The 26,149-nt window shown below is 43.5% G+C and overlaps 1 protein-coding gene across 2 annotated transcripts in view; it reads right to left on the bottom strand.

The window, feature by feature from the left end:
- The window catches only part of LOC116951827 (tetratricopeptide repeat protein 39B-like), a 113,315-nt gene extending 87,464 nt beyond the window's left edge, over positions 1-25,851 (bottom strand). The window contains exon 1 of one of the 2 annotated variants that reach the window (XM_032970587.2): positions 24,864-25,851. In XM_032970587.2, coding sequence (XP_032826478.1) covers positions 24,864-24,917 — 54 coding nt within the window. In that variant the 5' untranslated portion in view covers positions 24,918-25,851. The remainder of the gene's footprint in view (positions 1-24,863) is intronic. The other variant, XM_032970590.2, reaches the window with a different exon arrangement.
- Between the last annotated feature and the right edge of the window lie 298 nt (positions 25,852-26,149).

The following is a 26,149-nucleotide window of genomic DNA, read 5'->3' as shown; positions in this document are numbered from 1 at the left end:
TGTACCAAATTCTTTATTTGACAGGAAGCCCGTGTAAAGTTATTAGCGAATCCATGAAAATGATATGGATGTGCCTAATATGGACGTGCCAAATGATAGATTTTTAAATGACACTGCAGTTTTCTGAGGTATTTTTATGTCCTAGTAAGGATGCCGTTGCAACAATCAAGGTGAATGCTGACACTCCTACAAGCCAGACTGTTTACTGTGGCTACATTCGACATTGGGCAGATGTGCCACAAGGCTCTGAGATAGTGATTGTGTTTATTACAACATTGAGGACATGGCTGACGAGTAATAAATAATGTAGTGTCCAAGTTAATACCGATGGTTTTAAAATTATTTGAGAGGCTCATGGTGGAACCATCGATAACATTTTGAAGCAACACTGCAGTGAGCCATTGCCTTGTGCCTATGTATGTCTGTTGAACTTCTTCGCCCCCATTCATAGCCAAAGTGCTAATCGGATGTGTGGGAAAGATAACATAATTCCTAAGGGCTATAGATTTTTCGGGGTTTAATATGTGATTTGACTAAAACCAGTGCCGAGTTACAATTTGCGAGATTGACTGGGTCTTCATCGCAGGTTAGAGCGGAGTATAATTGAGTGTTATTGGCATAGGTGTGATAGTTAATACTGTGATTACACTGTGTAACAAAACATTGTTTTGTTCCTGCGTAGTGTTATTTCCTAATTGCTTATGCCTCAAAAATACAGAAAATGCCTATTATTCCCCACAAACTTTGCTTTTATGACCAGGACATTAACATTTAGAAATTTACCTATTTTCCAGAACATTCCCAATAGATTTAGTGCTGAGTAATTTCTATAACATTCTATAACTTTCCAGTAATATAAATAGTATAAATACAAGGGCCTTAAGCCCACCAGTTCAGTTTCGTTCAAACTGCCGAAGTGGATACATAACTGCATTTTTCTGTGATGGCATCAAGAGGCTGCAAGCATCCGGCAGATGCATTTTGCTATGTCTGCAGCCAATTTATCAAGACAAGAGTGAAAAAGTACTCTGAGGAAGCATCTGTTAAGATGTGTGAGGCCTACAAGGCATATTTCGGCCTGCCTGTCGGGGATCAAGACAAGCCCTGGGAACCTCATTTCACCTGCGAGCAATGCAAAAAAACCTCTGGAAGGTAAGATGTCCAATTGTTGCTCGGAATTTTATGTTATAAAATTTGTTCACATTTTTTAAATTGTAAAAGTTTTTAATTTTAAAATGTTTTACAATTTTCAATGTTATTGAAAAAAATATATCATATGAAAAATGTTGCGAGAATCTCTTACACATTAGTCATGGGTGAAATAAATGTATTTTTGTAGGATGGTACAGAGGGGAAAAGAGAGCCATGAAGTTCGTTATCCCAAGAATTTGGCAGGAATTCATTGACCACTCAAGCAACTGCTACTTCTGCATGGTGGACCCTTCCAAATTTTGGACTGGAAAGAATGCACCTGCTACCACGTATCCGGACCATCCTTCATCCATCGCCCCGGTGCCACACTGCCATGAGCTCCCCGTACCCACTCATCTGAAGAGAGAGCAGCCGTCTTTAGAAGAGAGCAACAAGTCAGAGAGCGAGGAAGATGTTGTAAATCCAGATGGCAATTTCAGAGGTGGAGCTGAGGAGAGAAACCCATACTACCCCAACCAAAAAGACCTCAACGACCTGATTAGAACTCACCAAGTCCAATGCCAAGTTTTTGACGTCTAGGCTCAAGCAGTGGAACTTGTTGGATGAAAGTGTGCAAGTCGCAAATCAGAGGAAGCGTCACCAACCTTTTTGCAGCTTCTTCACCCGTCAAGATGGGCTCTGCTTCTGCCACAATGTGACCAGTCTGTAACCAGAATGAGTGGCGCCTCTTCATTGACAGCTCATCCAGGAGGCTTAAAGCCGTGCTGCTCTATAATGGTAATAAGTACCCGCCTCTTCCCCTGGCTCACTCAGTGCACCTCAAAGAGGATTACAACAGCATCAAGACCTTGCTGGACGCCTTGAAGTATGATGAGTATGGCTGGGGGTCATCGGAGACTTCAAAAGGGTGGCATTCCTGATGGGTCTCCAAGGCGGTTTCTCCAAGTTCTCCTGCTATCTTTGCCTGTGGGACAGCAGGGACACCAAGGCGCACTACCACAGGCTGGACTGGCCACAGCGGACCGAGTTCTCTGTGGGGAGGAACAACGTCAAGTGGGAGCCACTGGTGGACCCCCGGAAGGTGCTGATGCCACCACTGCACATCAAATTGGGCCTTATGAAACAATTTGTCAGAGCTGTAGATAAGGAGTCGGCAGCCTTCAAGTACCTTCAAGACTTCTTCCCTAAGCTGAGGCAAAGGTCAAAGCCGGTGTCTTCGTCTGACCACAGATAAAGAAGATCCTGGAGTGCAATTAATTCCAAGAAGCTGACTGGTAAGGAGAAAGTGGCATGGAACAGCTTTATCGCAGTGGTTCGTGGCTTCCTGGGCAATCACATGGTCTAAAACTATGTGGAGCTGGTTGAGACTCTGGTGAAGAACTATGGCACAATGGGCTGTAGGATGTCCCTCAAACTCCATATCCTTGATGCTCATCTTGATAAATTCAAGAACATGGGAGCGTACTCGGAGGAGCAAGGCAAGCGCTTCCACCAGCATATACTGGACTTTGAATGTCGCTACCAAGGACAGTATAATGAGAACACGATGGGAGACTACATTTGGTGGCTGATTCGTGAAAGTGATTTACAGTATAATCGTAAATCTCGAAAAACTACTCACTTATAAATCTTTTGTAGTAATTTTTGTATTACTTTAGTATAAATAAACGTTAATTTTGATTCATATGTTGTTTTTTTCTGACTTTTGCCCATTTTCTCATTGAAAATAAGTAAATGTAAAAATATCAATGTCCTGGTCACAAAAGCAAAGTTTGTGGGGAATAAGTCATTTTCTCTACTTTTTAGGCATAAGCAATTATGAAATAACACTTACTACCCAGGAACAAAAATTGTGTTACATAGTGTTATCAATGAGGTCACCAATTGGGTAGATGTAGATTGAAAAACGTACAGGACCCAGTACGGATCCCTGAGGGACACCTGCAACGCATTTGTTGATTGGGGTTAAATACTTTCCATGTTTAACATAGGATCTTCTGTCAGAGAGGTATGATGTGAGCCAGAGTAGAGCTATATCACTGATGTAAAACTCAATCAAATTGTTGTGGTTTAAAGTGTCAAAGGTGACAAACATGTCGAGGCCAACTAGAGCAACGATAGAACCGGAGTAAACAGAGGCTAGGATATCGTCAATAATCTTTACATATGAAGTCTCGGTCGAGTAGGATGGGTGGTAGGCAGATGATGTTAAGTGATTATTGATTCTGGCAAGGGCAAGGTTCTCCAGGCGTTAGGAGATGGTTGATATGTTAGTGATTAGACAGTAGTTTGTAGGTTTATCTCAGAGGTGTCACTTGCCATGATTCAAGTGACAGTTACACACAAAGTGCTTGTCACAAATGAACCATGATACTTTGCTGATATCGCCGAGCATAAATCATCACGCAAACTCCAATCATCCTCGCAGCGGCTTTTAGCTAACCATCAAACGAAGACTATCACTGCATTGCGTGCTTTCCAATAGGCTTCTGCGGCCATCTGGTATGCTCTTGCTTCTGATATTAGGAAGCTACTGGAGCTATGCACTTTTAAATCGAGATTGAAAACTAATTTCTTTAGAACATTTTTTTTTGTGTTTAGTTTGTTGTCCTTCCCCACACCTCCGATTACCACGGTTGGCTACATAGAGTGCGAAAGAAGTTCAATATACATACACTGGTAAAAGACCGGACAGAAAATAGGCATTAGCAACATGCCTAACCATTTTTGCCAATTCATATGTGCAATTCTTGAAGGCATTGTCTGTTAGGAGACCCAGGAGAGAGGGGTTTTATTGTGGAATTTAGGATTAGATTGATAACCTCTTGGGGTGCAACTTGATGGGAGGGTGGAAAGTGCAGATTGAGGAATAGCCAAGGGTTTATCATAGCATTTCACAAGATATTTACTGATGGTGGAGGCAATGCTAGTAAGTTTGACTCTGCCATGTGATCACGCCAAATTGTCTCATGATTAAAAAGAGAGTGTCTCATGATTGTGGTGTGCTTGCTGGTGGCTTTACAGGTGTAGTGGTATCGGGGGATGCCACTGCATGCCACGTAAGGCCGGCCTGTGTGTGGAGCAGGAGACACACTGCTCACACCACCTACAGCACAGCAGTTGTGCGACATTGCACTCGGTGTGCAGTGTCAGCCTCTGAAGGCTAGGGGGCGAGAGCGCCTGGAGCGGCGCAGGGGTGACAGGGGACTATGGAACTCTGGATGAACCCGGAGGGCTGGTGGCCGGAGGTACCGGGGTGGGGCCCCCAAAGAGGGGGGCTGGGGGACCCCGGGACCGGTTCCAGGGGCCTCTGGAAGGGCCGAGAAGGTAGGCGTGCCTAGGGGCGGAGGAAGCCCAGGGGCTGGAAATATAAGCCGGACCCCTGAACGAGTCCGGCTGCGGTTGTTCATCTGAAGATATGAAGCCTTCCTCAAGAAGGAGAAGGGAGGAGGGAGGAGGAGGGAGGAGGGAGAAGGAGGGAGGAGGAGGGAGGAGGAGGGGGGGGGAGAGGGGGGGAGGAGGAGGGAGGAGGGGGGAGGAGGAGAAGCCCCGAAGTCAGGACCAGGACTCGAGTCGGGGTCCGGGCTTGACGGCCTCCCCCAGTTGTGTTAGGGCTAGTTAGCCGGGAGGGACTACATCCCCAGGTTACCTGATGGAAGGGGCAGCTACCCCTTTGTGTTAGTGAGTATTGTTATAATAAACGTGTTGCCTCCAGAAAAGCCTCGTTCTCCACTGGTACCCACTACACAGCTAAGACAATATGTGATGCGGTCAGTTTCAAGTCCGGAGCACAAGTAGATGGCTTCTAGAGGGAGTATGCTGTGCTTTGATGCAAAAGTTGCTGCTGAGAGCAGCCGGTTTTCATGCAAAGGGAAATGGCTGGTTAAGCGTTTAACAGGTTCTTACGTGTCGATTCAATGTATAAAGTTGAGGTCAATACGAATGGCGCAGATTATGGCGTGAGATCATGGTGAAGAACTTGGAGGTGGTGGAAAGTAGTCAATGCATCACATGGTGTAGTTCATGCAGATAAAGTTGCAAGAGGGATGGATGGTTTTCCAAGGTGGATGGTAGACAGATGGTGACTGGACAATTACGAGGTACTGATCATAATTAGAAACTGGGAATAATTTGAGTGATTCAAGTTTACATTTAGATTTGAGTACAACGATTTGGTCCAATGTGTTAACAATACCCATGCTTGCCAAGCGAGTTAGACCATGAGGAAAGGATGTCACTAAGCAATGCTCAACCACAGCTCCCAAGGAGGGAGCGCAATTAGAATCACCGGCGATGATGAAGCCACAATCACTGCAGAGGAGGAGGTTTAAAAAGTATGAAAGCTCAATCTAAATATTATTCATGTTACTGTCTGCTGGATGGTACATAATCAGTAGTGAGAGACAATTGCAACTGGAGACTTGACGAGCAGATTGGTATTCAAGAGGTGGGCCTAAGCGAGTTGATGACACTTCATGGTAAGACGTACATTGTGAATTATGGCCAAGGCACCGCCAAGGGAGCCAGATGCACCTGGAGCACGCAGGATGATAAAACCATGCCCGGGCACTGAAGACAATGGGTTGCCATTCGGTGCCAGCGTGAGTGACCAAAGGCAACTGTGGCCACAAAATGTCATTGAAAGCAAGGACCAACAAAGCGGGGAAAAAGCACCAGGCTGAAAATTCCGGGATACTTCCCAAGGATTATGGGCAGCTGCTTACAACTAGTGAGGGCAATAGAGGGCCATATAGGTGATGGAAAGAAGCCAGGTACAAAAGCTAGCAAAGCAGGGGTAGTCATTGGAACAAAGAACCCGAGGAGCACTGCTGAGCGCAAACACAAGCTAAAGCCACGGAAGCCCGAGCAGAGGAGGCACCAGCAGCCTGAGAACACAAAGCACCAACTCGCACCTCCACTTCACTCAAGAAGAGCTCAAGTGGTGTCATCACATCTACCCCTCTATTTAAGGAACGAAATAGGATAATTTCTCCACAAATCTGGCTGTTGCCCGATGAACCTAGTTGTAATTACTGGCAAAATGTCGTACTCAGATTTTAAAGTTGTGGCTTTGCTCTCGGAACACAGCGGTGTGCTGTACTAGTAACGAATTGGCACGTTCCGTTTACGTGACAAACCTTTACTATATACTTAGCTCTTTCGGCAAAGTCACGTTGAAGGGAAACAATAAAATAATAAAATATATATAAAACAATAAAAATTCTCACGACGTTTCGACCATAACACAAACGGTCGTCATCAGGTGTGTCGGTTTGCATAAATGTATTTATTTTTAAACGGTGTATTTATTTATTTATTAAAAAAACGTCAGCGCCACACGCAGCGATTTGGCAGTTTATTTAGAAAGACTAGTCCATCTATGTTCTGAAAAGAGGAGGGGGGAGACGAAAAATTAATGTATGCTGTCTGAAAGCCACTGTAAGCGTGAACAATCAATTAAGACCTGAAATGGTTCATCAAATCTTTCCAATGATTGCTAAGCCAGAATTCATCTTCTCGGTTGAAATTGTCTCTGTGCTTGTATATGTGGATAGCCTCGTGAACGAATCTCTCATGGTAGCCAGATGGCTTACAAAGAACCTCTGTCTTGGAAAAGTCAATGTCATGTGAGCCTACTGAATTATAACAATGATCTGCCATGGCAGAGGTGTTGGTCCTACCATGTTTAAGGTCTGCTTTGTGTTCACGAATGCGGTCCGAGACATGGCGTTTGGTTTCTCCAATGTAACTACTACCACAGAGGCAACTTAGTTTGTAGACACCAGGGTACTGTATGTCCGGAATCACATCTTTTACAGACGGAACCAGATCACGGATTTTATGTAATGTGTTGAAACGGACCTGGATCTTGTGTTTATTCAAGATTTTGGAGATATTTTTTGTGATCCCCGCAATGTAGGGTAAAGAGATGGTTTTGAAAGGCTCCTCAAGAGGGTCCTTCTTCATGGTTTGAGTGATAGCTTTGCGGATTGTATAGTCGGAGTAACCATTAGCCTTAAGAGCTTGGTGTACGTGCTTGAATTCACTGCCTATGTGTTCCTAGTCGGATATGCATTGGGCTCTATGATACAGAGTCTTGATGAGAGAATTCTTCTGTGATGGATGGTGGTGGGAATCCGATTTCAGATAAGCATCCGTATGGGTAGCTTTCCTGTAGATAGAGTGGCTCATTGAACCATCAGGTCTCTTTTTAATTAGGACATCCAAAAAAGGTAGCTTGCCATCTTTTTCGACTTCCATGGTAAATCTGATGGCTGGGTGTATGGAATTGATGTGGTCGAAGAATTGGTCTAGAGCAGGCCGGCCATGTGGCCAGATGACAAAAGTGTCATCCACGTACCTCTTCCATAAGGTTGGGCGCAGAGTGGCAGTCTGGATGGCGTCAGTCTCAAATTTCTCCATGAAAATGTTAGCTATAACCGGAGATAGGGGGGAGCCCTCAGTTTGTTTGTAGAAAGTTCCATTCCAAGTGAAGTATGTATTGGTTAAAAAGTGTCTCACCAGGGGGGGTACCTCAGTGTTTAGTCCTTGATGAACCAAGTCTTCAATGATTGTGATGGTGTCAGGTACAGGAACCTTGGTGAATAAGGAAACTACATCAAAACTGACAAGCAGGTCGTCTGGGGACAGGGAAATACCCTTGATTGTCGATACCAGGTGAGTAGAAATTTGTACCGCAGAGGTGGTTTGTCCAGTGAAAGGACGCAGGATTTCAGACAAAAACGAGCCAGTTTGTAGGTGGGGGAGTTGATAGAAGAGACGATGGGACGAAGGGGTGTATATACATTATGTATTTTTGGTAAGCCGTATAATCTTGGTGGCCTGGCAGCAGAAGGTTTCAACGAAAACTGTTTAGATTGATCAATTAATGCGGTTGAATCAGAAATTATTTTGTTAGTTTGTGTGACGAGGCTGTTGGTGGGATCTCTTTTTATTTTTGTATAACTACCATCATCGAGTAATTCTTTAATTTTGTTGTTGTATTCTATTTTATCCATGATGACAGTAGCATTGCCCTTGTCAGCTGAGAGGACTACAATATCATCCCTCTTTTTTAATTTATATAATTCAAAACGCTCATCTTTGCTGAGGTTGCTAGCTGGCATCTTAGCGTTTTTGAGGGTTGCAGCGATTTCAGATCTTGCTACGTCTGCAGCGATGTGACCCAGGCCCCTGAGAGCAACGTCTACTTGGGCAATTATATCATTAACTGGTATGTGTTTAGGTGTGACTGCAAAGTTTAAACCTTTAGCTAAAACAGATTTCAGACCATCGAAAATAGAACTGTTACTGCGATTAATTACGACTTTGTTAACGTCTAACTTTTTGGTGTGGGTTCGGTCTTTTGTTGAAGAGAAGGTTAAATATGGAAATCAGGTTGTCCTTACATTTGGTCGACATAGTAGCAGCTGAAGAGGCAGTCATATTGTCTACATGTTCCCAATCCGATGTGGACATTGTTGCCGTCAATGATAAGTGTGATTTGTAGAGTGTCTTGTCTAACTGATCTAGTTCGGTGCGTATAAGTCTGATTTTTTATGAGATAAGAGCTAAGCTAGTTTTGAAAAGAATTCGTTTCGCATTAGAAGAAGTTACAGCAGCAGAGGTCAGTGTAAATGCGATTGGTATTACCCCAGAGTCGCGGCATCTCTTCAGAAAGGTGAGAGACTCGATCAGCTGAGCCTTCTTATCCCGGAGTTTGTTGAAGGATCTTAAAGTTATGTGAAAACCCTCCCCATAGAGGCGGTTAAATTTTGATTTAAAGCTTTCGTGACTGCAGTAATTCATATTCTTAGCTCTTTCGGTAAAGTCACGTTAAAGGGAAACAATAAAATAATATATATATAAAACAATAAAAATTCTCACGACGTTTCGACCATAACACAAACGGTCGTCATCAGGTGTGTTAGTTCGCATAAATTTATTTATTCATTAAACGATTTATTTATTTATTTATAAAAAAAAAAACGCCAGCGCCACGCGCAGCGATTTGGCAGTTTATTTAGAAGGACTAGTCCATCTACGTTCTGAAAAGAGGAGGGGGGAGACGAAAAATTAATGTATGCTGTCTGAAAGCCACTGTAAGCGTGAACAATCAATTAAGACCTGAAATGGTTTATCAAATCTTTCCAATGATTGCTAAGCCAGAATCCATCTTCATTGGAAAGATTTGATAAACCATTTCAGGTCTTAATTGATTGTTCACGCTTACAGTGGCTTTCAGACAGCATACATTAATTTTTCGTCTCCCCCCTCCTCTTTTCAGAACATAGATGGACTATATTCTTAGTTTTTTCGGTAAAGTCACGTTGAAGAGAAACAACAAAATAACAAAATATATATAAAACAATAAAAAATTCTCACGACGTTTCGACCATAACTCAAACGGTCATCATCAGGTGTGTCGGTTTGCATAAATTTATGCAATAAATTTATAAAGTCACGTTGAAGAGAAACAACAAAATAACAAAATATATATAAAACAATAAAAAATTCTCACGACGTTTCGACCATAACTCAAACGGTCATCATCAGGTGTGTCGGTTTGCATAAATTTATGCAAACCGACACACCTGATGATGACCGTTTGAGTTATAAATTTATGCAAACCGACACACCTGATGATGACCGTTTGAGTTATGGTCGAAACGTCGTGAGAATTTTTTATTGTTTTATATATATTTTGTTATTTTGTTGTTTCTCTTCAACGTGACTTTACCGAAAAAACTAAGAATATGAATTACTGCAGTCACGAAAGCTTTAAATCAAAAAAATAGATGGACTAGTCCGTCTAAATAAACTGCCAAATCGCTGCGCGTGGCGCTGACGTTTTTTATAAATAAATACACCGTTTAAAAATAAATAAATTTATGCAAACCGACACACCTGATGACGACCGTTTGTGTTATGGTCGAAACGTCGTGAGAATTTTTATTGTTTTATATATTTTATTATTTTATTGTTTCCCTTCAATGTGACTTTACCGAAAGAGCTAAGAATATGAATTACTGCAGTCACGAAAGCTTTAAATCAAAAACCTTTACTAATTCGCTGTGTCGGGTGGTGGTGGGTTTAACGACACATTCATATATTTAAGCAATCTAACCCAAAAAACCTGTATTATGAAGGGGCATGGTTGATGAGCCCTAGCAACTGGAGATTGTGGCATGCTGCCAGGGGTAGCAGCAGTCCACCTACAGAAGCTACCTAACGGTGAAGGTTGCAGGCCAACAGGTGCGACAACAATCCACAGGGTAGAGCACAGAATAACCCAGAGCCCAGACGAGGCTAATGCAGGCAGACGAAAAAAGTAAAGTACCCCCTGGGGCAGGTAGGCACAGGCAACCTGAGGCCATGAAGGCTAGGCAGAGAGGCAGAGAGGAAGATGTCACCAGCCCCAGGCCGCAAAGCATCACTAGATGTACGCGCAAGCCGACGGCGGCTGCGGAGGATCTAAGCGAGGGCCAGAGCAGGCGGCCTGGCACCACGGAACACCGCCACATCTGCCCCGTGGCTTTCTGTGGGGCAGATGAGGCCGGAGGCAGTGCCGCACCAACACAGGCAGGTGGGGACCACCAGAGGCCACAGCATGTCCTGAGAAAGGCAGCCAAGATATAGTTTTAGAAATTCTTTGCATGGAGTGAAAATGGAACGTATCTATAACTAGAATGAACAGTGACAGAAGGATTATGGGGGTTGTGTCATGTTTTGCTTTACCAATGTGACCACAATATAGTTAAAGGGCTGTTTATTGCACATTATCTGTTTTCATGAGCAATGATGAATATGTTGGTGTATAAAATACACTAGGCAGGCAAGAAAGTTGGGCTCTATGTTAAATAATTCCATGCTGAATTCAAAGTTCAAATGGTTTTTTTTCTTATGTAATTTTAGCAGTTTCCACCATGCATAATGTATTTGCTGCATTACGCTTTCAATAATCATCTTAATACATGTTTGGAAATATTTCAAAGTTCAAACTTCTTGGGCCTATAACACCACACCCTCATATTTAACACCCACCCCTCATCTACAACACTCCCCACTTGCTTGTAATACACCCCCAACTTAAGTGAAGCACTCACCACTCACCTGAAAGTTACCCCTCCCCAGAAACACTCCCCACTCACCTGTAGCACTTCAACAAATTGGGGGCTCTCGTCCGGGATCTCTCGCAGATAGTTTATGCTTAAATTAAGGAACGAATCACTGTTGTATTAACCAATGTATTGTGAACAAACATTGCCCTGTGACTGTAAACGGGTGTAAAACAAACAAAAAAACGCACTCTGAAGGAAAATACCAGAGTAGCAGAGTATAACAAAGATAGTTGGAGTAAGATTATTAACACGAGTCGAACGGATGCATTCTGCGATACAAATGTTTTGATATGTGCTCTGAAGGGAATACCAGAGTAACACAAGTCGAACTGATGCATTCTGTGATACAACTGCTTAAAGATGTACTCTGAAGGAATACCAGAGATGCTTGTATTAAGAGGAATTTTTGAGTGGATTGCGGGATACTGGGAACCTGTGTCAAAACGTGCAGGCCGATCTGCTACAGAGCAATAAAATCAGGGAGACACATGGGAGGGGAGCCGTATTGATGACATGGAGACACTACGTAAGGACGTGATAAAATGTAACAAAGCCGAACGTGATGTAAATATTGCAGAAATAGCAAGGTCAGACTCATATCTTCTCGCACAGACAGACAGACAGAGATTATGGAATGAGGAAAAATTGGAAAGGGAAAGGAGAAATTGTCCCTAATAGAGGAGGTAGAGCGTCTGCACGCCCTCGTGAGAGAGAAAGAGTCGGCGCTAAATGCACCAGCAGAACCCTCAGACGTTGATACACAACACATACGGGAGTAACAGTTTACCACACTCCGAGCCACGTGGACGTAACCCAGGGACAGGTCCCACAGGAGGTGTGGCTACCAATCAAAGCGGTTTTGACAGAGATTCCCCCTCGCGGCTCGAGAGAGGGGAGGGAGAGATACAGATGAAAACAGGAAAACATGAGGCTGACCACCTCGAGGTTATAGAGAGACAAGAGATTAACACTAAGTCACCAGGATATTCAGTACGAATAGTACCAAAAAGGGCGGAGCTGGGGCGAGACGAGCGACATGACAGAGACAGCTCACCAGAAAGACACATTCCACGCAGACATCAGCCTTTGGATGAAAAATTGTGCTCTGGCACACTAAGGAGGGATGGAGATCAGAGTGTTGAAGTGGAGATGAATATCCATGGCGGATCGGGAATTGTGTTGAAACACAGCACACTCAAAAGCCCAGAGTCGAATTGTGGCCCGGAATCGAATCGTGGTCCAGAATCGAATCGTGGCACGGAAGGGAATCGTGGCACGAAATAGAATCGTGGCCCAGAATCGAATCGACTTCCGCATTCAACAGATGTGCACAATTCTAGATTTAAAGCTTTCGTGACTGCTAGGATCCATACTCTTTGGTTCTATTGGGTAAAGACACGTAGGTGAAAATAAAATAGCACCATGGAAGTGGAGAAAGATGGCAAGCTACCATTCTTAGATGTTCTGTTTGAGAGGAGACCTGATGGCTCATTGGGGCATTCTGTCTACAGGAAACCCACCCACACAGATTCCTACTTGAAACCTGATTCCCACCACCACCCAGCCCAAAATAATTATCTCATCAAAACTTTATACCATAGGGCTCATTGCATTTCGGACCAACACCACCTGACCAGTGAATTAAAACATGTACACCTGGCCCTCAAAAGGAATGGTTACTCTGACCGTACCATCCACCAAGCTGTTTCTCCCTCCATACAGAAACCACTTGATACTCCGGTCAAAACCATCACACTTCCATATATAGCAGGCGTTACTAAAAAGATTTCCAAAATTCTAAACAAACACAAGATCCAGGTCCGGTTCAATACAGTACACAAAATTCGTGATCTGATCCCATCTGTGAAGGATGTCATTCCTGACTTACAGTACCCCGGGGTTTACAAATTGAGTTGTACCTGCGGTGATTGCTATATCGGGGAGACAAAGCGACATGTCTCTGACCGAATTCGCGAGCACAAATCAGATTTGATACACGGCAAAACGAATTCTTCTGCCGTTGCTGATCACTGTTACAACGCTGTGGGGGATCACGATATAATTTTCTCCTATACCAAGGTTCTTTGCAAACCCACGGGCTTTAATCAGAGATTTGTTCATGAAACAATTCAGATCTACAAACACAGACACAATTTCAACCGAGAAGATGGTTTCAAATTAAGCAACCATTGGAAAGATGTTCTAAATCGAACTAAACATTAAACTAATTTCAATGGTACAGTATATTTTTTCAAGTAGTGGTACCCCAAACTTTCGCAGCTCTTATAAATTCCCTTTTCACACCATCAATAGGTAAACTCCCCCTCCCCCCCTCCCCCCCGCGCCAAACGGCAAGTCCACCGGCACGTACACCACCTCTTTCCTAAAATCGGCCAATCAAATGCTAATTTTTATGCTAATTTCTTTGTCAGAACACCTTGTTTGCTCGCACACAGTTTAAAGGTCCGCTGTCTGAGCGTGGTTGTGTTTCGCTAAATTCTCCTGTTTGATTAGTACTAGGTGCCTCGGTGAATGTATATGCTCTGACTTTAACATAGCTATTTCTGTGACCAGTTACAAGCTAATCACTCAGCTATTTCAATTCTATGCTAATTCCTTTGTCAAGGGGTACCTCTGTGGATGTGTATACTTTAACTTAGCTATTTCAATGAGCCATTTCAATGCTAAATTATATGCTAATTCCTTTGTCAAGGCGCTTTGTTTTCTTCTCACACAGCTTAAAGGTCGTGATCTAAGCGTGGCTTCTCTCACTCCAGCGCTGTCCTCCAGACAGTCTCGTCCCTTCACCTGATGAAGGCCGCTTGTGTTGTGGCCGAAACGTCGTGATTTTTTTGTTATTTTATTTTCACCTACGTGACTTTACCCAATAGAACCAAAGAGTAGAGGTGCACAAAGCTGTGGAGAATGCGTACATCGCCCCCTACAATCGAGCACGGAAACTCGTGGTGTATGTTAATCCTGGTTACGCACAGCATAACTTCACGCCACACAATCTCACATGGAAAGAGTGATAGGATAACAAATTTGTTACGGATATGAACCAGGAACCGTGCTCATTTGGCCAATGCCATGACGACGATGAACCAGGATGATAATTCTAGATTTGAAGCTTTCGTGACTGCAAGGATCCATACCCTTTGGTTCTATTCGGTAAAGTCACGTAGGTAAAAAATTAAAACAACAAAAATCACGACGTTTTGGCCACAACACAAGTAGCCTTCTTCAGGTGAAGGAACAGAACTGTCGGGACGACAGAGCTTCAATGAACGCTGCTAAGATTCGTAGTGTCTTTTAAGCTGGGTGAGAGAAGTGAGGCACCTTGATAAAGGAGTTTACATATCAAAAAGGAGAATTTAGCATTGAAATAGCTGAGGAATTAGCTTGTGACTGGTCATAGAAATAGCTATGTTAAAGTCAAAGTTTACACATCCACAGAGGCACCTAGTACATGGACGCCAAAGGGGCTGCACTTCCCAACTATCATGCAGTAAACCGATGTGAAAAAACTAAGTCTAAATTACGTCAATATAATAAATGTACTCAATATATTCTTCAATAAGCTGAGCTATTAACAGCAACTGGGTATACACTTCGATGGTGTGAAAAGGGAATTTAAAGAGCTGCGAAAGTTTGGGGTACCACTACTTGAAAAAATATACTGTACCATTGAAAATGAGTTTAATGTTTGGTTCAATTTAGAACATCTTTACAATGGTTGCTTAATTTGAAACCATCTTCTCGGTTGAAATTGTGTCTGTGTTTGTAAATCTGAATTGCCTCGTGAACAAATCTCTGATAAAAACCCATGGGTTTGCAATGAACCTTGGTATCAGAGAAAATTATATCGTGATCACCCACAGCGTTGCAACAGTGATCAGCTACGGCAGAAGAATTCGTTCTGCCGTGTTTCAAATCTGATTTGTGCTCGCGAATTCGGTCAGAGACATGTCGCTTCGTCTCCCCGATATAGCAATCACCGCAGGTACAACTCAATTTGTAAACCCCGGGGTACTGTAAGTCAGGAATGACATCCTTCACAGATGGGATCAGATCACGAATTTTGCGTACTGTATTGAACCGGACCTGGATCTTGTGTTTGTTTAGAATTTTGGATATCTTTTTAGTAACGCCTGCAATATATGGTAGTGTGATGGTTTTGACCGGAGTATCAAGTGGTTGTTTCTGTATGGAGGGAGAAACAGCTTGGCGGATGATACGGTCAGAGTATCCATTCCTTTTGAGGGCCAAGTGTACATGTTTTAATTCACTGGTCAGGTGGTGTTGGTCCGAAACGCAATGAGCCCTATGGTATAAAGTTTTGATGAGAGACTTCTTTTGAGCTGGGTGGTGGTGGGAATCAGGTTTCAAGTAGGAATCTGTGTGGGTGGGTTTCCTGTGGACAGAATGCCCCAATGAGCCATCAGGTCTCCTCTCAAACAAAACATCCAAGAATGGTAGCTTGCCATCTTTCTCCACTCCCATGGTGAATTTGATGGTGGGATGTCTGGAATTGATGTGGTGTAGGAAAAGGTGGGAGGCCATGTGGCCAAATGACGAAAGTGTCATCCACATATCTCTTCCATAGGGAAGGTCTGAGGGTGGAAGTCTGGATGGCGTCCGATTCAAATTTCTCCATGAAAACATTGGCTATCACTGGTGACAAGGGGGAACCCATGGGAGTACCCTCATTTTGCTTGTAGAAGGAACCATTTCAAGTAAAGTAGGTGTTGGTGAGGCAGTGCCTGACCAGCGTAGGTACCTCGGGGTTTAGTCCATGTTGTACCAAATTTTCAATTATTTCAATGGTATCAGGTACCGGGACCTTGGTGAACAAGGAGACCACATCGAAGCTGACAAGGATATCGTCAGGGGATAGTACAACGTCTTTGATCATATAAACCAATTGGGCTGAGTTAAGTACTGCTGAGGAGGTCTTGCCAGTGAAAGGTAGCAAGGTATCCGACAGAAAACGTGCTAGCTTATAGGTAGGGGAGTTGATCGTGGATACGATGGGTCGTAGTGGAGTGCCTTCTTTATGAATCTTTGGAAGACCATAGAATCTAGGGGGTCTTGCAGCAGAAGTTTTTAGGGAGGGACGTTAAGTTGGTTCGATTAGGGAGGTCGAACTTGTGATGATCTTGTTGGTTTTTATAGTCAGGCTATTAGTAGGGTCATTTTTAATTTTTGAGTAACAACCATCATTGAGTAGGTCCTGAATTTTATTGTTGTATGAGTTTTTATCCATAATTACAGTGGCATTGCCCTTGTCGGCTGAGAGGATGACTATATCATGTCTCTCTTTTAATTTCGCGAGTTCACAATTTCAACCGTGAAGATGGTTTCAAATTAAGCAATCATTGGAAAGATGTTCTAAATCGAACCAAACATTAAACTAATTTTCAATTATACAGTATATTTTTTCAAGTAGTGGTACCCCAAACTTTCGCAGCTCTTAAAATTCCCTTTTCACACCATCGAAGTGTATACCCAGTTGCTGTTAATAGCTCAGCTTATTGAAGAATATATTGAGTACATTTATTATATTGATGTAATTTAGACTTAGTCTTTTCACATCGGTTTACTGCATGATAGTTGGGAAGTGCAGCCCCTTTGGCGTCCATGTACTAGGTGCCTCTGTGGATGTGTAAACTTTGACTTTAACATAGCTATTTCTATGACCAGTCACAAGCTAATTCCTCAGCTATTTCAATGCTAAATTCTCCTTTTTGATATGTAAACTCCTTTATCAAGGTGCCTCACTTCTCTCACCCAGCTTAAAAGACGCTACGAATCTTAGCAGCGTTCATTGAAGCTCTGTCGTCCCGACAGTTCTGTTCCTTCACCTGAAGAAGGCTACTTGTGTTGTGGCCGAAATGTCGTGATTTTTTTATTTTTTACCCACGTGACTTTACCGAATAGAACCAAAGGGCAGGATGATAATGTGATGTTGCATGGAAAGGTCATAGGTAACTCTAAAATACCTGGCCATGAGAGATATGATACACTCTTGACTAAAAGTGTCAGTGAGGTTATCAATGACTTGGTACAGAGGTGGCAAAGAGGTCACATGAGAAAGACAGAGTGCCACCGTGTTCGAAACCGCTATCCAGCGTTTTCCAGGAACTAAAAACAAAATCAAAGTAACAATAATTGATAAGAACCGATGTAACGTGTTGCCTTAATTTTTTTCTCTCTCCTTTTAATATTTTTGTTTTCTTCTTAAAAATGTATTCATGCTGAGTTGTGACACGCACGCGCGCGTTGTAAGGAAATAATTCCAAGCTTGAGGACTGTCAATGGTTCAAGATGGAAAAAGGCATATTTTTTTAAATAACCCATGGCCATTTGACCACGAATCATTTTTAATTATTACTGGCAAGACTAATTAGATAATACATTGAAATTGAGAGGAATAGAAATAACTTTAATTGCTCTGACAGCTACAGGCTTAGTGCGGCTTGGAAGCGTATTATTAAATAATACATAATCTTAGCTCTTTCGGTAAAGTCAGCTAAGAATATGAATTACTGCAGTCACGAAAGCTTTAAATCAAAATTTAAATAATACATATTACAATTCCTTATAGGGGAAACACATACTAATTAACAGATTACTAACATAGCATATAATCACAATAACACACATTACAACTAATTACTAATCTACAACTCATTACTAATCATAACCATTGACTGATTACCAATCGATTATATATTTAGAATACCCCCCCTCCGCCTCAAATCACTGCACCTGAAATTAGTTAAATGATGACATCACCCTGCTGCTCTATTTAAGACCGGGAGCAAGCGAGGACAATTGCCCCATGATGCTGGATGTAATTACCAGCGAAACGTCGTACTCAAAATGTAAATGTTGTGGATTCACTCTTCAACACACCAGTGGGCTAAAGTAGTGAACTATTTGTCTTTTGTCAACGTGACACTTTATTGCTGATTAGCTGTGTCGGGTGGTGTAGGGTTACGACACATTTATAAATAACGCGATCTAACCCAAAAACCTTTTATGAAAAATATTGGTCGCGAAAGCCTACGTGTTAAACTAAAAGGGTCGTGTTCGAACGCCTTGAAGCAGCGGTTACAAAACTTTGGGTCGCGAACCCCAATAAGATAATTTCACCAGAGTATGGGGTCGTGAGAAACAGTGAATCCCACGAATCTCATGGCCACAAATGCAATAATTCCTCAATATGCATATATTCGATAAATTAAGTTTGAGTATAATTAACTTTGGATTTATTACCATTATTTTAAACAGGAAGCTAAGAAAAAGATCATACATGGAAATGTATAAATAATACATGTATTGATCTACAGTACTATATAAAATATTGATTCTACACAGTTTCTTTCATTTGTCAGTTTTTCATTTTAATACTGTACAGGATAAAACATTATTTCTAAAATAAAGTGCCTTTGTTTACAATATGAACGGTAAGTTATGAAGTATTTATAGTATGAAATGGTAAGTTCTGAAGGCGGGGAACGTATCCTCATCGTACTGTCACGTAATTCAATGTACGAAGTTTCAAAACATACAAAGCTCCATGAACGTATCTACCTCGTATATCGAAATATGACTATGTGTTGGTCATATAGAGCAAAACGAAGGCATAGAGAGACGTCTCAAACATTTCTAACATTCAAACTGTGTTTTCGGTTGGGAGTAAGCCCAACACATCTCCACCAATCATAAAGCTGCATATTGATTTGAGTCAGCTCATACAGTTTTCTGATTGGTGGAGATATTTTAGCATTGTGGGAATTGCAGTTTGTTCCATATGAATTAGAAAAGTATTCGCGAGTGTTCATTCTAGTTTGAGTGGAAGGTGGTGAGGGGAGGAGGTGTCAGTGTTGCTTGGAAGGGGAGTCCCCCTCCATAAAAATGTTGGGTAACTGCCCTTCTGGGATTCTTTCTTTTCTTTGCCTTTTTTCTAGCACTAACTGTGATTCACTTGAGGGCCTTTTTACTAAAAACTGATCAAAAGAGGATTGTTTCTGCCTCCGTTTTAAGATGTTTCTGAAATGACTCAATGCATTATCATTATAAAAATCGCCTGCTCCGCTGGCTACTGCCTTATCTGTATGATATTTCTCTACAAAATTGAGTAACTCAGCCCATTTTGCCACCTTTGAAAAAGGGCTTTCGTGTAGAGTCTTTTAAAGTTGGAAATTACCTGTTGGTCCATGGGCTGGATGAGAGGAGTCGTATTGGGAGGCAGGAATTTTACAGTGAAAAAGGACGAGAGCTACGCGTAAACTGGGTCATCCGCCTTCGTCTCGGTCGCCCTGGCTACGCGTCTCAGCCCAAACAGATTCTTTCCAGTTGTTCGACTTCCGAATTTTTGTTTTATGTCAGGGGCAAAAAATGGTCGAAAATTTTGTTCGATCACCGAATTGTTCGAGTTCTGGGGCGTTCCATCTCCGAGGTTCTACTGTAAACGGAAACAGCACTTGGACACTGTTCACAGAGCATACGCAGAAGAGCCCAAGTTGCTTGTTTAACACAGAAAAGAGCTGTCGCATTAGCAGATGCGTTTTAAAATGGGACTGTTTCTGACAAAGGTCAAATAGTATAATTCGAGGTGAGCTACAGAATTGCTTAGGCTAAGATGCCGCATAAAATTGTGGAAAGTCTAGTTTTACCTGCTGCAACTGACATGGTGAAAATGTGTGGGGAGGCATAGGCAAATAAACTGAAATCTATACCACTGTTCAATAACACTGTGAAACAAAGAATTGAGGCGATAGCAGACGATCAGGAACAAACATGAGTTGAATGCCTGAAATGCACCGCTGCTTCAACTCTTGAAATTAATGTGAACACCGAGGGCAGTGATGCACACTCATTGGCTTTTGTGCGATACATTTCAGAGGATGCTATACTTTAGGGCATTCTGTTTTGTCTGCCACTTCCCATGGCCACATAGAGGGCAAAACATTATTTGGGATATCATGGTTGTCTTCTCTACATATGGTGTTCCATCTACAGTGAGGGAAAAAAGTATTTGATCCCCTGCTGAGTTTGTACGTTTGCCCACTGACAAAGAAATGATCAGTCTATTATTTTAATGGTAGGTTTATTTGAACAGTAAGAGACAGAATAACAACAAAAAAATCCAGAAAAACGCATGTTAAAAATGTTATAAATTGATTTGCATTTTAATGAGGGAAATAAGTATTTGACCCCTCTGCAAAACATGACTTAGTACTTGGTGGCAAAAACCCGTTTGGCAATCACAGAGATCAGACGTTTCTTGTAGTTAGCCACCAGGTTTGCACACATCTCAGGAGGGATTTTGTCCCACTCCTCTTTGCAGATCTTCTCCAAGTCATTAAGGTGTCGAGGCTGACGTATGCAACTCGAACCTTCAGCTCCCTCCACAGATTTTCTATGGGATTAAGGTCTGGAGACTGGCTAGGCCACTCCAGGACCTTAATGTGCTTCTTCTTGAGCCACTCCTTTGTTGCCTTGGCCATGTGTTTTGGGTCATTGTCATGCTGGAATACCCATCCACGACCCATTTTCAATGCCCTGGCTGAGGGAAGGAGGTTCTCACCCAAGATTTGACGGTACATGGGCCCCGTCCATCGTCCCTTTGCGAAGTTGTCCTGTCCCCTTAGCAAAAAAAACACCCCCAAAACATGTTTCCACCTCCATGTTTGACGGTGGGGATGGTGTTCTTGGGGTCATAGGCAGCATTCCTCCTCCTCCAAACACGGCGAGTTGAGTTGATGTCAAAGAGCTCCATTTTGGTCTCATCTGACCACAACACTTTCACCCAGTTGTCCTCTGAATCATTCAGATGTTCATTGGCAAACTTCAGACGGGCATGTATGTGCTTTCTTGAGCAGGGGGACCTTGTGGGCGCTGCAGGATTTCAGTCCTTCACGGCATAGTGTGTTACCAATTGTTTTCTTGATGACTATGATCCCAGCTGCCTTGAGATCATTGACAAGATCCTCCCGTGTAGTTCTGGGCTGATTCCTCACCGTTCTCATGATCATTGCAACTCCACGAGGTGAGATCTTGCATGGAGCCCCAGGCCGAGGGAGATTGACAGTTATTTTGTGTTTCTTCCATTTGCGAATAATCGCACCAACTGTTGTGACCTTCTCACCAAGCTGCTTGGCAATGGTCTTGTAGCCCATTCCAGCCTTGTGTAGGTCTACAATCTTGTCCCTGACATCCTTGGAGAGCTCTTTGGTCTTGGCCATGGTGGAGAGTTTGGAATCTGATTGATTGATTGTTTCTGTGGACAGGTGTCTTTTATACAGGTAACACGCTGAGATTAGGAGCACTCCCTTTAAGAGTGTGCTCCTAATCTCAGCTCGTTACCTGTATAAAAGATACCTGGGAGCCAGAAATATTTCTGATTGAGAGGGGGTCAAATACTTATTTCCCTCATTAAAATGCAAATCAATTTATAACATTTTTGACATGTGTTTTTCTGGATTTTTTTGTTATTCTGTCTCTCACTTTTCAAATAAACCTACCATTAAAATTATAGACTGATCATTTATTTGTCAGTGGGCAAATGTACAAAATCAGCAGGGGATCAAATATTTTTTCCCTCACTGTATGGCAGGATACAAAGCAGGACTGCACCACCTTGGTGAAGAGTGCTGCTAGGATAGACTGCATGATTCAACCGACAGCTAAAGAACCGAGTGCAGAACTTAGTGAGATAATGCAGTTCACGTTAATTGTGAACATCTGCTTGCAAACACATGTGAAGACATGAGTTCCGATCATGTGTTGTTGTTTCACACTGAGGCTCACTGGCTGTCGAGCGAAATGATGTTAGAGTGGGTTTTTTTCATAGTGGAATGAGCTGCTCGCATTTGCAATGTATGTCAAAAGAACAGAATTTGTTGATTTTCTCTGATCAGCAGAAGATGCGACTCCTGGCTTATGTCACTGAGATATCGTGGAACTAAATTAACTGAATGCGAGTATGCAATGAAACAACACAAATATCATTCAAATAAGTTATCGAATAACAGCATTTATGAGAAAGATTTCTCTCTGGAAGATGAAACTGTCGAAGTTCGGGTACGGTTTCTTCACTCAACTTTCAAAGTTTGTCTGACAACGATATTGACCAGTGCCCTACTCGGGTGATGACGAACCCCCTCAGCCACCTGGATGCACAATTCTTAACCTTTTTTTCTGATGTGGACGTGATAAAGTGCAAGCCTGAAATAATGGATCTGCCCACAGTTGAATTCGAACAGCTCATTGAAATTTCATGCTAACGGCTTTTGCACCGAACACGTTCCCAAACTCTTCTTCCAGAATTCTGGTTCATTGTGAGTAAAGATTACCCCGGAATCTTAACACATGCCTTGAAACTAATGGTACCCTTCAGTACACTTGTTTGCATTAAGTCTCACTGGATATCACAACTGAGATCAAATGTGCAATATCAACTACATGGCCAGATTTTGAGCTGTCTGTCACAAGCCTATGTGTCTCACTAGGCCTGGTGAGTACAGGTAGACTTCGCTTCGCGCGACCCCATAGAATGCCGATTCGTTATTGCACTCTTTATGCTGGAGAAAATGTTTCCAAAAAATAAAATTCAAAAGGAATCTACAAAGTGTTTACGAGTGACAACATGTTCCAGTGTTAGCCAAGGAAACGTACCCACGCAGCCAAAAAGCGACGTATGCTCTTGAGTCAGCCAGAACCCCACCGGCCACATTTCAATTAAATTTTGATTTAAAGCTTCCATTGGAACGCTGCCTTCCCGACAGTTGTTTCTTCACCTGAAGACGGCTGATAATTTTATTATGGTTTATTTTTATTATTTTATTATTTCCCTTCTACGTGACTTTACCGAAAGAACCAAGAACACAATTCAATTATGTTTTGTGGTCACGATTTGGTAAAAAAAAAAATAGATTTGTTGAGCCAGGTGACATTCACGATAGACCAGGATTGCGTATCATGCTGTAGCTAAAATAAACGTCACGAAAAAACTTTATACTGAGTACATCACTAAGAACACGGAGGTCCTGGAGCCCTTCTCTGAGTGATCCCAATTGGGTGCTCCCTCAAACCTCGTCTCCCACCGCTGCCATGTAGGACCACAGCAGAATGTACTCGTGATTACAGTTGATAACACTCACTGTTATTTTAATGTATTCTTTCTATTCGTGAAATGTTTACCATCTGTATTATCAGTCCTATTACTGATACCCCAATGAAGCACCTCATATACTGCCCATACGAAAGAAATTACGCTGTTGGGAACGCATCCCCATATATACAACTAGCCTATAGCCCGTCCAAGGACGGGTGTATTGCAGTAAATCTGACATTCAAGCGAAACACAGACAGTAAAATCATATTCAGTGCATCCATTGGTGTGCTATTTGTAATATCCCATGTTCATCATGATGTCCTCTTTCCTTCTACGTCCCAATAGGGTTACAGGGTTCGCGTGGCATGAGGGTTCTGGCTTTTTAATGAGGGTTAAGTTATCGGTGGGGTGGCGCCCCCCCCCCCCCCCCCATATGGGGTGACGTCAACCGCTCATGATTATTAATGACAGCGTTACGGAGTGAGCGTGACATCAAGGCTCTGGATTTTTATATATTAAAGAATGACCCCTTTTAGCGCCAATTTGATTTGCGCTCAGTTCTCCAGGAACGCATCTTGAGCGCTAAGCGAGGTCTGCCTGACACATCAAAACATGACTTCATTCTCTTGGGTCTTTCGGTAAAGTCATTGTTTTTAAATCAAAAGTATTTTCATATTTGTTGTTCTACAATAACGACACTCGAATGTATGTATTTGTTACAATGTTGGGAGAGTAACCCACAACGTAATTACGAGCCTCAGCAGGCGACAACGGCTGTGCTAATGTAGTAACTAATTGGCACGTTTTGTTTACGTGACAAACCTTACTAACCGACTGTGTCGGATGGCGGCGGGTTTAACAACGCATTTCTATTTTCACTAACCCAAAAAAACCCCTCTATTACGGATATTGGTCGCGAAAGCCTACTAATACGTGTTAAACTGGGGGTTGCCGGAACAAACAAGTTGCCTTGCCAGGATTCGTGTACTCCCTTTCACCCGTAATACTCCCCACTCGCATGAACACTCGCATGTAGCAATCCCGACTTGCGTGTAAACTCATCACTCACCTGTAGCACTCCACAATTCACCTGTAACACCACTTACGCGTTAAGTTCCGGTTAGTGGTAGCGCGTATGTCAGTGCGTGACGTGTATGTGTTATAGCCAGGAGCGGAAATTCCACATTCCTGTGGCGGAGACTAATTCTATCGACCCGGAGAGACTGTGATGGGCCGAAACACCCCTCCGGTGTACATGAACTGTATATGAACTGTATATGAACGCGTGTGCACGCGAAGCAATGGCGTGAGCGCTGAGCCGCAATCGCGCGGGCGGCAAGCGCCGCTCGTGGAGGATGTCGCAGAGTGCGCCACACGAGCGCCGCCGCAGCAGCAGCAGTAGCGGGAGTAGCGGCAGCAGTAGCGGCAGTAGCGGCGGCAGCAGTAGCGGCGGCAGCAGTCACCTCGGGGAGGCCGCTGTCGTTGACTCCGCGCGTGGACGGCGGCGGCTCGGCCATCTCCCTGCGCCCGCTTCCTGCTGCCGCGTCTGCTTCGCCCGCAACAGCGCTGCTGTACGATCGTAGTCGTCTACTTCTATGCTATGCTGGTGTACGACCACTGTTGCACTCCTGTGAACTGCCGCTATTCTACCGCACTGCTGTGTACTCTCGCTATAGTACTGTTTGCTGTGTACACTCGCTATAGTACTACTGCTGTGTCGTCTCGCTGTAGTACCGCTTGCTGTGTCGTCTCGCTATAGTACTGCTGCTGTGTCGTCTCGCTGTAGTACCGCTTGCTGTGTCGTCTCGCTGTAGTACTGTTTGCTGTGTATACTCGCTATAGTACTGCTGCTGTGTCGTCTCGCTGTAGTACCACTTGCTGTGTCGTCTCGCTGTAGTACCGCTTGCTGTGTCGTCTCGCTGTAGTACTGCTTGCTGTCGTCTCGCTGTAGTACTGCTTGCTGTCGTCTCGCTGTATCGTCTCGCTGTAGTACTCCTTGCTGTCGTCTCGCTGTAGTACTGCTCGCTGTAGTACCGCTCGCTGTGTCGTCTCGCTGTAGTACTCCTTGCTGTCGTCTCGCTGTAGTACTGCTCGCTGTAGTACCGCTCGCTGTGTCGTCTCGCTGTAGTACTGCTCGCTGTAGTACTGCTTGCTGTCGTCTCGCTGTAGTACTGCTCGCTGTAGTACCGCTCGCTGTGTCGTCTCGCTGTAGTACTGCTCGCTGTAGTACCGCTCGCTGTGTCGTCTCGCTGTAGTACTGCTCGCTGTGTAGTACCGCTCGCTGTGTCGTCTCGCTGTAGTACTGCTTGCTGTCGTACTGCTTGCTGGCTACTTCACCGCTGCTCCCTCTCTCTGCGTCTCTCGTGCGCGCGCTCCCCCGCGCCGGCCACGTGATGCGCGCCCACCCGCGGTGACGTCACGAGCCACGCGGTGGCGGGGGCCGGTGAAGTCATGCAAATGTTTACCTGCGACCTCGTCGTCGATGGTTGGCGAGTGACGTCATTCTACGGGCACGCCCGCGGTTACGTCAATTTTGCAGACACGCGGGAGACGTCACGAAACACGTTTTTTTGTCGCAAACCAATTGCAATAAATTTGCATAAAGAAAACACCCCGTGATCATTCCTCTCTGATCACGACGCTCGTTCACCCAGGAGGGCTTTTTCAATCTGCAATTTGTCGCAGTAGGAGGCGATGTCTCTGTATGTACGTTTTTTTTTCTTTCAAATATCTGGCCCGTTACGCCCGA

This window comes from Petromyzon marinus, chromosome 44, assembly GCF_048934315.1.
Source record: "Petromyzon marinus isolate PM22_M1 ecotype Great Lakes invasive population chromosome 44, UKy_Petmar_22M1.pri1.0, whole genome shotgun sequence".
NCBI classification, from domain to species: Eukaryota; Metazoa; Chordata; class Hyperoartia; order Petromyzontiformes; family Petromyzontidae; genus Petromyzon; species Petromyzon marinus.
This window is presented reverse-complemented; position numbering and strand designations above follow the sequence as displayed.